Here is a 12,625-nt window from a genome sequence, read left to right on the forward strand (position 1 = left end):
CGGCTTCCTGGTCCAAAACAGTCCAGTAGCACCTTTAAGACCAAGTTTTATTCAAGTACAAGCTCTCCCTCCTCTGCAAGGACAGATCTGCAGGTCCCCCCTCCCCAATAGCTAGCAATCCAAAATAGTTCAGTGGAGCCTGAGTGGTGGGTGTTGCCTCCTGACACACTTCCGGTGATGTCAGGGGGTGTGGCATATGAAAATAAGTTATGCTAATGAGTTATGCTAATAAGCTCCTGCACCTCTTTTTCTACGAAATGACCCCTGAAAAGCAAGGGGAAAAAATGCTACTTAAGAGTGTTGAATCCAGGGCAGATAACCCATGCAGAAATGGCCTAACACTCTGAAGCAGAATTCATTCCAAATAATATTTATCTAGCTTTAATGCAGTGAGGTTGGTTGTTCTGTCTTCCCAACAAAAACTGGGAGAAGAGAAGAAATTATTCACTGTTTATGGAATCTTCCTACTACAGAAGAAAATAAAGGTTGTGTACTTAAAAAGTATGTAATTGAGAACAACTACAATCTTTAATTGGCTTCAGGTTGAAATAGTGACTGACTGATTCACTATGAGCACAGATTGTTAATGAGTCCATGTTAACATAAAGTGATTTGACAATTCACTATAGACTTTTTCAAGCAAGCTGTGCTCATGATGAGTTGCTAAGAGGACAGTTGCTCTGCTACGAGCATAGTAACCTAGTTTCTGACACACCAAAATGGTTTTATGACTTGTCCTCTGTTCTGAACTAGCAGTTACACATAAGAATCATAAGGATTTAAACGGAACCTTCTTTGGACTACTTCAAGCAAGAGAAAAAAAGGAATGAATCTTATTTCAATAGGCTTACATTGGAGTCAATAATGGATTAAATTAATTTAATAATTGATTTAAAACCTTTTGATTAACTAAAAAGTGTTGCCATTCAAAAATGTTAATTTATTTTCAATTCAAAGACTTATAAAAATTCTAATGGACACGTGCCATTTTAGAAGAAGCATTCCTCCTCGTGAATTGAGTTGAACTACTTTCAAGTAAATTCGCATGCAAGCAGTCTGAAAACACTTTTAAACAAATGAGTATTTTTATCTAGCTTCAATCCAGAAACTTTAATCATTCCCAGACATAAAATCTATATCAAATATTCTTATCTCAAAACATCATCAGTATGCCAGACATCAGTTAAAGATTTCTTGGCAGTAATTCCATTGGATTGACACCAAAGTTATCTTCAGTGGAACTAGAGTATAGATTTTCTCTGATTCTCCCCTTTCACTGCAGACTCCATATTGTACCCCACACTGTTCCTGTGAGTCTACTGACCTTAAAGAACAACATTTCATGGAGTGCAGTGGATGTAGTGGTTGTAAGCAAATTCATTCTGGAACACTTTTTTATTGGTAGCTAAGCTTTTCTCTACCACAATGATCATCACTGTCCAGGGTGAGAAGCAGATCTGGTCCCTTTCCTGTTTGTGTTTTGTTGTCCAAACTTAGTAGGAGTTGCTGAAAATCAAGCCAGCACTTATCCCCATACTCCTATCCTGGATTCTGTTTTTTGGTCATGCTGGAGTATGGTAGAATGTGGTGTAAGTGGATGTAGAATGTTTGGAAATGGCTTTTACATAGAAACATTTCATTCCACCCTTGGGAACGAAAAATTTCATTCCACCTTTGGTTACCTTGGGAATGATCTGAAGATGTGAACAGTTAAAAAAAATATTTTAAAGGCTCTGACTCCAGAAGTGAGCGAGACTGGGGGAAACGTGCTGAAAGAAATGGCATGCAGGTTATTAAGGCTTAGGAGACAGTCATTAAGGCTTTAAGCCAGGCAGGCAGGTACCAGGTACCAAAATATTGGCCATATCCAAATGTAAGTTACTGTCATTAAGGATTAATTATAATAATGATGATGAGGTATTTTTATTCAGATTTTGATTATGTCCAATGCCATACTTACTCTGAGGCCTGCCAAATACTGTTCCAACTTCTTATTAAGCAGAATGTAGATGGCAAGAGTGTGGCAAGCTCTGTTAGAAAGGATAGTATTGATCACATCACTGTTCTTATAGCCCAGCTTTTCAGTCATGTAGAGCAGCACACTTTGGCTGATATCTTCTAAGTGGATTCTACAAAAAAAGAAATGGGAACAAGTTAATCTTGCTGTTTTTAAAAGGATTAGAACTGTAAGATAATGGAACAGCTCAGGAGGTCTCTACTGTAAGAGATAGTACTGTAGTCTATTGCAACGTTTATTGTATGTATCACCTCCCTTTGTAGCCCCCTTTCATCATTTATGGTATGTCATGCCTTGGACAGTTTTCTAGTCCTACTGCACTGTTTATTGGAGGTCTTTACTGCCTGACTGAATTATCTTTAGTAGTTTGTAATCTGTTTTAAATCAGTGAGAAAGACAGGCTAAAAATGAAGTTAGTAACAACAATAATTTGCCTCTCTGTAATAAAAATGTGCGTGTGTGTGTGTGTGTAAATAACCAGGTCTCTGACCTTGTGAAGCTGCATTATGTTTGAAAGAAAAAGCCAAATGTTAGTGACCTACATTATGGCATCAAAATTTTTGGCATTTTAATTCTACATAGTGTCAGTTTGTTCAAATAAGGTATGCAAATACATAAACATGCACTGGAAATATGCATGCCCCATAACACACACATACATAGGCTAATTTCTTTTTGGGTGGTTGAGCATTTGTGAGCAAATATCTTTACTGCTTGATTGTAAAGCTTTAGCTGTGAAGATGCTGAGTACAACCTCTAAAACAGCTTTTTAAGATATCATCACTGTGTCATAGATTATGGATGGAATCCTATGGATCCCTTTCTCTAAGGGCAGCACTTCTTTCCAAGAGCCTTCTACTGACATAAGAAGCTCTTTCTACTGGCAATCCCTATCACTTTAATGCAAGGTTCATTGTGCTAAGGAAGGGTACTGTCATTAGTAGAATGGACTGATACAATCCAACCCATTGGATTTAAGAAGATCTTCAAATGGTTCAGCAACGTTATCTGAGGTTATATTGTCAAAAGAAGACAGTGCTTCGGCTCAGTATCATTTTTAGGGCATTATCCCCCAAATGTATTAAATATACTGCATTTATTTATTGCATATATGGAACATGAAATGCATTTGCATGTGTTCAAAATATATGGGCGTGATCCAAGTGCTTTAGGTCCCATTGTTTTCAGCAGAGATTTAAACAATTCGAACGATAAGGAATTATCCATCTGTCAAATTCTTTCAATTAAAGCAATGGGATATAAAATGCTTGACTGTCACTGGACCATGCACTGCATTTATAAATCTTGATCACCATATATATACACACATATACACACACACACACACACACATACATACACACATACTAGGAATAAGGCCCACTGTGGAAATAAATACAACGAGCTCTAGAAAGAGGCTCTGGGAGAGTGCTAAAGCCTTGGGCACTCAGTGTCAATTTGCTGTGGTGACCTCCTCAAACCCCACCCTCTCCAGGCTCCACCCCTGAAATCCCTAGGAATTTCCCAACCTGGAGCTGGCAATCCCATCCCCTTCCCAGCTAACCATCAACCTACTATTATTGGCCCCTGTGACTGCAGCTGACTTCTGCCCTCGCTCCTGGAGATCAGTTGTAATTCTGAGTGATCTCCACCCCTCACCTGGAGATTGGCAACAATGGTCCCCCAGGAGAAAATGGCTGGTTTGGAGGGTGGAGTCTATGGCATTGTGCCTGTCTGAGGTCCCACCCCTCCTCAAACCTCACCCTCTCCAGGCTCCACCCCTCCAATCTCCAGGAATTTCCCAACCTGTAGTTGGCAACCCCATCTCCTTCCCAGCCAAGCATCGACCTGCCATTATCTGCCCCTCTGATTTCAGCTTTCCATCTCCTCCCCCCTCCCTCCTGGAGATCAGTTGTAATTCTAAGTGATCTCCACCCCTCACCTGGAGATTAGCAACAATGATTCCCCAGGAGAAAATGGCTGATTGGGAGGGTGGAGTCTACGGCATTGTACCTGTCTGAGGTGCCACCCCTCCTCAAACCTCACCCTCTCCAGGTTCTACCCTTCAAATCTCCATGAATCTCCAACCTGGTGGTGGCAACCCTATCTCCTTCCCAGCCAACCATCAATGTACCATTATCTGCCCCTCTGACTTAAGGTTTCCATCTCTTCCCCCCTCCCTTCAGCCTCTACCTAGGGAAAGTACAGTCTTTCTCCTCCTCAGTGGGGACCCAAGCAGGAGGAAAGTGACCTCAGCAGGGTATAATGACACACAGCCCATCCTGCAAAGCAGCTGTTTTTTCCAGGGGAGCTGATCTCTGCCATCTGGAGAGCAGTTTATCTCCAGTCCTAATCTGGAGATTGGCAGCAGTGGTTCCCCAGGAGGAAAAGTACAGTCTTTTTCTGCAGTGGAGACCAAAGCAGCTTACATCATTCTCCTCTTCTCCTTTTGATCTGCACAACAGCCCTGTGAGGTAGGTTAGGCTGAAAGTCTGTGATTGGTCTGACATCACCCTCTCAACTTCCACAGCAAGAACCTGGGTTTGGCAGACCCTTCTCTGAAGCGCGAACTGCTATGCCTAGGGTAGCCAACCTTCAGATGAAACCTGAAGATTGTTGGGTATCACAACTGAACTCCAGACAACAAATCTCTCTCCCCCTAGACAAAATAACTGCTTTGGAGGGTGGGCTCTATGGCATTCTATTCAGCTGAGGCCCCTCCCTCCCCAAACTCTGGCTTCCTTAGACTTCACCACAGAATATCCAGGAATTTCCCGACCAGGAGTGGGCAACCCTAGTCAGAACTAGTCCCAATGAGTTCCCCACAAAGGCCTGAAAAGTGCCTCCTGCCTTTGCCTTTTTACTGGCAGAACCAAGCATGGTTGCCTAGCAACAGCCACTGAGGGAAAAGTTAGTCCCACAGGAGCCAAGCAGAAGTGTCTTCATCAGGAGAGACAGCCGTTTGGCAGTTTATTCTGTGAGAGAAGAGTGTCCAGGCTGGCAGTGGGTGGGGGAGAGGAGTTGACCCAGCACCCAGCCAATGGCACACGAGTACTCTTGAGTGGCGGTTGATGGGCCAATGGCTGACAGAGTGCATTGCACAGCCAATGGGAGAGCTGGAAATGGCCAATACATAAGGGAATTATATATATAGGATATGCCTGCTTAATAAAAATTTCTAGTGGCTTCCAATTAGAACAAATTAGAACAAAAGATGTGGAGAAGATTTACAGTTTTTGTACTTGTGGAGAGAGATGTCTTTTAGGACAGAACAAAGGACGTAATACATCCGGGACCTCGTGATCTATTTACACAGACCTGGAAAATGTCATTGGGCATTTTTTTAAACTTTCCTTTGTTCTATAGTATGTATTGTTCTGACACAGATTGTTGTTGTTTTTCACTATAGAGTGTTTTGTACCTAGATTATTAAATGTACACAAGTATGAGTCGAACTTAACAACTATATTTGTATGTGTATATATATCATGTTAAATTATCAAACACTTTCTCTGCATCCAGAAATAAAAACGCTGCTTTCTTTCTTTTCTTGTTCACAAATTCGATTGCATCTATTATGAACTATATATTTTATTTTTCATATACCTCTTTGGTACTAAGCCTGTTTGATCAGTGTGTATTAAATTTGGTATACATTTTCTTAGTCTTTCTGTCATTACTGTGGCAAAGATTGTATAAACTATGTTCAGAAGAGAGATAGGTCTATATGACTATGGAGTGTTGCATCTAGGGTTGCCAATTGAAAAATCTCCTTACTGGGGGACTCCCGGTCCGTGGCTGGAACGCACGCGCCCCGCACGCACGACACGAGGAAGTGACGTTATGACGCCGGGCACGCCGGGCACGGGGCCACGACCATCCGAGGGAAAACCATAGTTTTCCCTCGGATGACCGTGGCCCCGCCCACAGTGTGCCCGGCATCATAACATCACTTCCTGGTGACGCGCACGCCAGGGTGGGGTTCCCCCTGGTGCCCGATCTGCCGGTGGCAGGGAACGGGCCTCTGAGGCGGGGTTTTCCCCGCCCCCTGGGGGGACTTGGCAAGCCTTGGTGCATCACTGCCTTCATTATATATTAGCGTTATATACACCTCTTGCCACGTCAGAGGTATTGTCTTTCCTTCTTTTATCTCTTTCTTAATTTTTTGTAATGGTATCACTAAAACTGTTTGTAATTTATTGCTGTCAGCCCATCCGGGCCTGGTGCTTTGTCCTTTTTCATCTTTTTTTTTAATTCCTGGGAGATCGGCTGAATTGTTATTATTTAGTTTAAAATTTTCCTGTGTTCTGGCGTAAACTTTGTGGTCAGGATGTCTTTTAGATATTCTCTTATTTCTTTTTCTGAGACAGACTTCTTTTTATATAATCCTGAAAGAGCATTGATAAATTGTTCTTATAAAAGACTCTAGAAAGGATAGGATCTCTCCTTGGGCTAGCCTCTGGCTCTGCTTCAGCCTCTCTCTCTCTTGCCCAAGAGATCAGGGAAACTTCTGTTCATTCCCCAGTCCAGTCGGCTGTGGAGTGGCTGAATTTCTGCTGCCTCCCAGGGTTGCCCTACGTCCCTGGCTTGTGGCCTGGTCAGCACAGGCAGCAGGAGCCTTTCCTAACCTCCTGTAGAACGAAGACTGCCTCCTCCCTGGATGGGCTGGAGTCTATATTGATGCTGCCCTGCCCCTTGGGACAGGCCCTCTTTCCCCACACTTTTTGGCCTTGGGGCAGATGGGAACTGTAGGCCAGCAGATGAGGAAGCCTCATTGGACCCAGTGAGTGATACCCCTGCAGGCCCCTCTCTGGAACTACAGCTCAATTAAACCTTATGGGGGAACATTTTAAACAAACAACCACAGTTGGCAGCCATCCTTCAAACACAGGTAACTGCCATTTCATTACACCTACCAACAGCCACTGAGGGGAAAGTTAGTCCCCCACAGGAGGCAAGCAGGAGAAGCGTCTTCGTCAAGAGAGAAAGCTGTTTGCCAGTAATTCTGACAGGGCACAGTGGCTGAAGGGGGAATGGGTGGGGAAGAGGAGCAAACCCAGCACCCGGCCAATGGCATGCGAGTACTCTTAAGTGGCGGTTGATGGGCCAATGGCTAAGGGAGTGCATTCACAGCCAATGGGAGAGCTGCAAAGTGCCACTCCAAAACACAATTATATATAAGGAGAGAAGATATATATATCCTTCTCATCATTATATATCCACATCTCTATATATTCAATTGTTTCTGAAGCATGCCATTAAACTGCCTGTAATTAATTGCCTTCAGAAAACTGAGAGTAAGTCAATTAGCGACACTAGGCTTTAAAAAGCTATAGGGAATTATTTGAATGAAAATATTTTAACCCCTTTTCTTTGTTCCTCATATATTTTTCAGCTGTATCTCCTGTCTGCCAGTAAAGCCAATACAACCATCAAGTAAAAGTGTGTATCATGTATAATGTTAAGTTTCATGAAAGAATTTCTTGGTGACTGTGCTCTTATTCTGACTTGGCTGTCTATGTTAGTTTACACTCAAATTGTAAATGTTATATGATCTGCTCAGCTGACATGTCAATCAGGCACAACTTGTATTTTTTCTTTCCTTGGCAATATCCTTCAGGAGAAGGATTTCATATTCTTGGATCATTCAAAATCAGTTCAAACCAAAGCATTCAAGTGTCATTGGAATTTTTTTGTTCTATCTTTACTCCTTAGTCTGCTTCACTGACATCAACTGATGATTTTTATCTAGAGATTTTGTCAGAGGATAGTAGTAGAAGAAGAAGAGAAGAAAATGAATTTATACCTAACTCTTCAGTCAGAATCTCAAAGCGGGTTACAAACTCCTTTTCCCTCCCCTCCCCACAACAGACACCCTGTGAGGTAGGCGGGACTGAGAGAGCTCTTTCCAGAACTGTCCTTGAGAGAACAGCTCTGACAGAACTATGGCTTGCCCAAGGTCACCCAGCAGCTGCAAGTGGAGGAGTGGGGAATCAAACCCGGTTCTCCCACATTAGAGTCCGCACACTTAACCACTACACCAAACAATAGAACACCTAGATTTAAGTCCAGTAGCACCTTAGAGACCAACAAGATTTTCAGGGTATGAGCTTACACTGCAATCTTCTCCGTTGGAATTCCTACAAATTTCACATCATCAGTATTATAACTGGATTTACGGAACTTAAATACCGTAGCGAGGCACGGGTAGCAGGCCAGTATATATATATATAGATTTAAAATTCTGCAGTGCAGATTTTTTTGATGGGCGGGGGTCCAAGTTTGGCAGAGGGTGGCCTCTGGGAATGGACACATTTCAAATAAATTGCATATTTATGAAAGAAAAAAACCTATAGTTTCTTTTTCACCCCACATAGTGATTGTAATGCCCTAGTTTGTGGAGTAAAGTATAATTTAATTTATTCAGTTAGCATTGGGACTGTCCAAAGTCACTATTTAATCTGATGCTTCATATCAATAAGCAGCTATTCAGGTCTTTGAGAGCCAGTTTGGTGTAGTGGTTAAGTGTGCGGACTCTAATCTGGGAGAACCGGGTTTGATTCCCCACTCCTCCACTTGCACCTGGCTGGATGACCTTGGGCAAGTCGTAGTTCTGACAAGAGCTGTTCTTGAAAAAGAGCAGTTTCTATCAGACCTCTCTCAGCCCCACCTACCTCACAGGGTGTCTGTTGTGGGGAGGGGAAGGGAAAGGAGTTTGTAAGCCGCTTTGAGACTCCTTTGGGTAGTGAAGGGCAGGGTATAAATCCAATCTCTTCTCTTCTTCTTCTTCTTTGGCAGATGTGTTGGAAGACATATGAAAACCATGTGTGGGTTGTTATCACTTTTTATTACTGCACATTTTTCTCCATCTGCAAGTTCATACAATGGAACAGACATGTGCAATCATCAGGTGTGTTTATCGATACATATCTTTCACTGTTTTGCAATTTGCACGGAGGGGGGGGCAAGATTTAGGAAATTCACAATGTTTGAAGGGCTCCAAAGATTAAGCAGAACAGCAATGCTTTGACAGTGATTCATTGCATCCTCCTGCCTCATCTACTAAAGAGGTCATTTTTTCCCCCCTGTGGTTCATTTACCCACCACTTTTGTGGCTAGAAGCCAGCTTCTAATTTCCTTATAATCACAATAATGTTTATATCCATCAAGTAAAATCTGAACTAGAGACTTAGGAAAGGTACCAGCCTCCTCTGCTGTATTAATATGTGTTACATAACCCTCATTACCATAGTAACTAGCACCTCATAATTACTGAAAGTTTTTATCCTCACAAAACCCTTGCTGAGGTTGGGAAATATCATCCCACACATTAACAGGGCCAGGACAAAGGCAAAGAGAAAGCAATGCAACTTTCCAAAGGTTTTGCCAGAGGTCTCAGGCTGATACAGGAATTGATCCCAGCAATCCTAGGACCAGCTCCAGTATACAAACCATGAGAAATAATTTTTCTTCTCGTTCTGTATGGTTGATGAAATAAGATGAAGGAGAATGCGAAATGACAGCTGGTACAGCAAAGTGGCTAGAAGTGTACGCTCATTCAAGCCTCTTCTCTCATTTCGGCTAGCTAGAATGACTTTTGTGGAATTTTCTCCCATTCGCAGCACTACCTTACTTGGTATAGTCTGTGCTTTGTACTTTACCTGTTTGGATATGTGACACTGTTTAATGGTTTGCCATTTTCATTCAGCCATCGATTTGATAAAGCTTGTTGGATGTTTGGCCTCTTTGTAGGATCTGGCTCTAGCAGAGATCGTAGGAAGTTTATAGCTGCTGCAAAGACATGAAGGAAAAACAAAACAAGTGTCATATGTTTTGTAACTGAATTCAGCAGCTGAGTAATAATGGCAAGCAACCTTACCAAAAATGTTTTAACCCAGAAATATACTATCCAGAGCCTTATATTTATGACACAGAGAAGCATACTGATTTGGATACATAATGGATTGTTTGCAGGCTCTTGAAGGGAACACAATTAGACAGGTTAATGACCTGTACTCATGTGTTCTATGAAGATAATGGGCAGCCACTATAGGCAGGAGTATTTCACAGGCACATGAAAGCCTTCATACCAAATAGGTTGATAGCGGGCAAAGGCATCTCTCTCTCTCTCTCTCTCTCTCTCTCTCTCTCTCTCTCTCTCTCACACACACACACACACACACACACACTGTGTTTAAATAAGAGAGAAAGGTAATAACCTATGTGTAGTCTAAAATAAGCTTTGTGTACATCCAGGAAAAAATCAATATAGCATACTACTTCATATAATTTGAACTCTCAACCTCTCTCTCAAAATGTAGGATGCAATCCACGTGCAACTTAAATTTTAAAAATCTACTTAAAACCATTGTAAAATTCTCAACGGCTATGTTCAAACATAATGACAAATCAAAGTCTATTTTTACAAGAATGCGTATTGCAAGTCCATGGAATTTTAAGGATTCATTAGGGTACCCTGCAAAAATAAGTATAATGAGTACAAATTCTGTGCATCTGGAACAAATCATATTCAACTAAATGAACCCACTGAATATTGAAAAGATACATCAACAACTAATTATTCATAATTCATAAAATATTTATACTGCAAATTACTCTTTTGGCAAGTTTCAACCAACCACAACCTTCTGAAGCAAATGACTATAGACTGATGCAAATGAGTTTTCTCCCATCTTGATAAATCTGCTTGTATCAATTTCCAAGTCTTATGATAACTGTTTTTAAACATGTTTTTAGGCCATGTTAAATTATCAAATGCTTTCTCTGCATCCAGAAATGAAAAAATGCTGCTTTCTTTATTTTCTTCTTCACAATTTCAATTGCATCTATTATGAATCATATATTATCTTTCATGTACCTCTTTGGTACAAAGTCTGTTTGATCAGTGTGTATTAAATTTGGTATACATTGCACAGCCACATTTATTCCCAGATATTTAATGGAATTGGTGGCTACTGTACATTCTATAGTCTTTATAATATCTTCTTGTTGTTGTGTTAAAAACTTTGTTATCATTTTTATCTTCTTCCTGTTGATTTTATACCCTGAGAAGGATCCAAATTCTTCAGTATGTTCCATTACATACTGTAATTACTTTTGGGTATCCAAGACTGTTACCATCACATCGTCTGCATAGCTTTTCACTTTAAATTCTACATCATCTACTTTTATTCCTTTGACCCTTGTGTTTTCCTACTCTTTGTAGCTAAAGTCTTTATCACTAGGATAAATAGTAAGGATGAAAAGGGACATCCTTGGCGTGTTCCTTTTTCAATTGAAATTGCTTCTGTTAATTCTCCATTTATTAAAATCTTTGTTTTTGGTTGGTTCGAGTATATACCTTGCATCCAGTTCCAGAATTTAGAGCCGTAGCCCATATTTTGAAGTACATTCAGTGGAAAAGGTCATTAAATTATCAAACACTTTCTCTGTATCCAGAAATAAAAATGCTGCTTTCTTTTTTTTCTTGTTCACAATTCAATGCATCTTTATGAATCATATATGATCTTTCATGTAACTCTTTGGTACAAAGTCTGTTTGATCAGTGTGTATTAAATTTGGCATACATTTTCTTAGTCTTTCTGCCATTACTGTGGCAAAGATTTCAGTAGAGAGGGAGGTCTATATGACTTTGGTAGCAATGAATCACTGCCTTCTTTACATATCAATGTCATATATGCCTCTTACCACGTCAGAGGTATTGTCTTTCTTTCTCTTATCATATTCATAATTTTTTATAATGGCATCAATAAAATTTCTTCAAAATGTTTGCAATACATTGTCAGCCCATCCAGACCTGGTGCTTTATCCTTTTTCATATTTTTATTGCCTGGGAGACTTCTTGTATTGTCATTATTTGGTTTAAAATTTATATCTGTGTTCTGGAATAAACTTTGTGGTTGGGATGTCTTTTAGATATTCTCTTATTCCTTTTTCTGAAACAGACATCTTTTTGTATAATCCTGAAAGAGCACTGATAAATTGTTCTTGTATTTCTTTTTCTACATATGTAATTTGATCTCTTTTCTTTACACGTTATTACTCTTTTTTCTTTCTCCTTCCTAACACCAAGTATATGCCAGGTTTGTTTGCGTGTTCAAAACACCTTTTGTTTTAGAAATTTTATTTTTTTCTATACCTCTTCCATTCCATGTCTAATTGTTTTTTTAAAATTTTTCTGATCTCTGCTAGTGCGTGTCTTGGAGTTTTTTTGTGCTCCTGCTCCAATCTCTGGATTTTTTCTACTAATATCTTGGGTTGTTCTGATTTTTCTCTATTCTTCTTGGCAGCAGCTGCTAATAAGATTCCCCTAATAAAAGCTTTGCTTGCTTCCCAAATTGTAGCTGAGGATATTCCTTCTGTATTATTTATTTTAAAACATTCTTCCAGATCTTTTTTACACTTGCTTAGATGCTGAACTGCAGGCTGTGGAAGGTCAGTAGTTCAGCGGTTCTAGACCCGGGTGCCGCAAGACAGGGTGAGCTCCTGTCTCTAGTTCCAGCTCCTGCCAACCTAGCAGTTCGAAAGCAAGAAATTGCAAGTAGATAAATAGGTACCACTTCGGTGGGAAGGTAACAGCGTTCCGTG

The 12,625-nt window shown here is 40.6% G+C and overlaps 1 protein-coding gene across 1 annotated transcript in view; it reads right to left on the reverse strand.

Moving 5' to 3' along the window:
- The window catches only part of LOC107111330 (hormonally up-regulated neu tumor-associated kinase-like), a 47,070-nt gene that overhangs the window by 24,154 nt on the left and 10,291 nt on the right, over positions 1-12,625 (reverse strand). The window contains exons 3-4 of the mRNA XM_015412294.1: positions 9,679-9,808; positions 1,961-2,129 (exon numbers count right to left, since the gene is read on the reverse strand). Of these exons, the coding sequence (XP_015267780.1) occupies positions 1,961-2,129; positions 9,679-9,808 (299 nt within the window). The remainder of the gene's footprint in view (positions 1-1,960; positions 2,130-9,678; positions 9,809-12,625) is intronic.

This window comes from Gekko japonicus, unplaced genomic scaffold (assembly GCF_001447785.1).
Source record: "Gekko japonicus isolate JY-2015 unplaced genomic scaffold, Gekko_japonicus_V1.1 scaffold3389, whole genome shotgun sequence".
Taxonomy (NCBI): Eukaryota; Metazoa; Chordata; class Lepidosauria; order Squamata; family Gekkonidae; genus Gekko; species Gekko japonicus.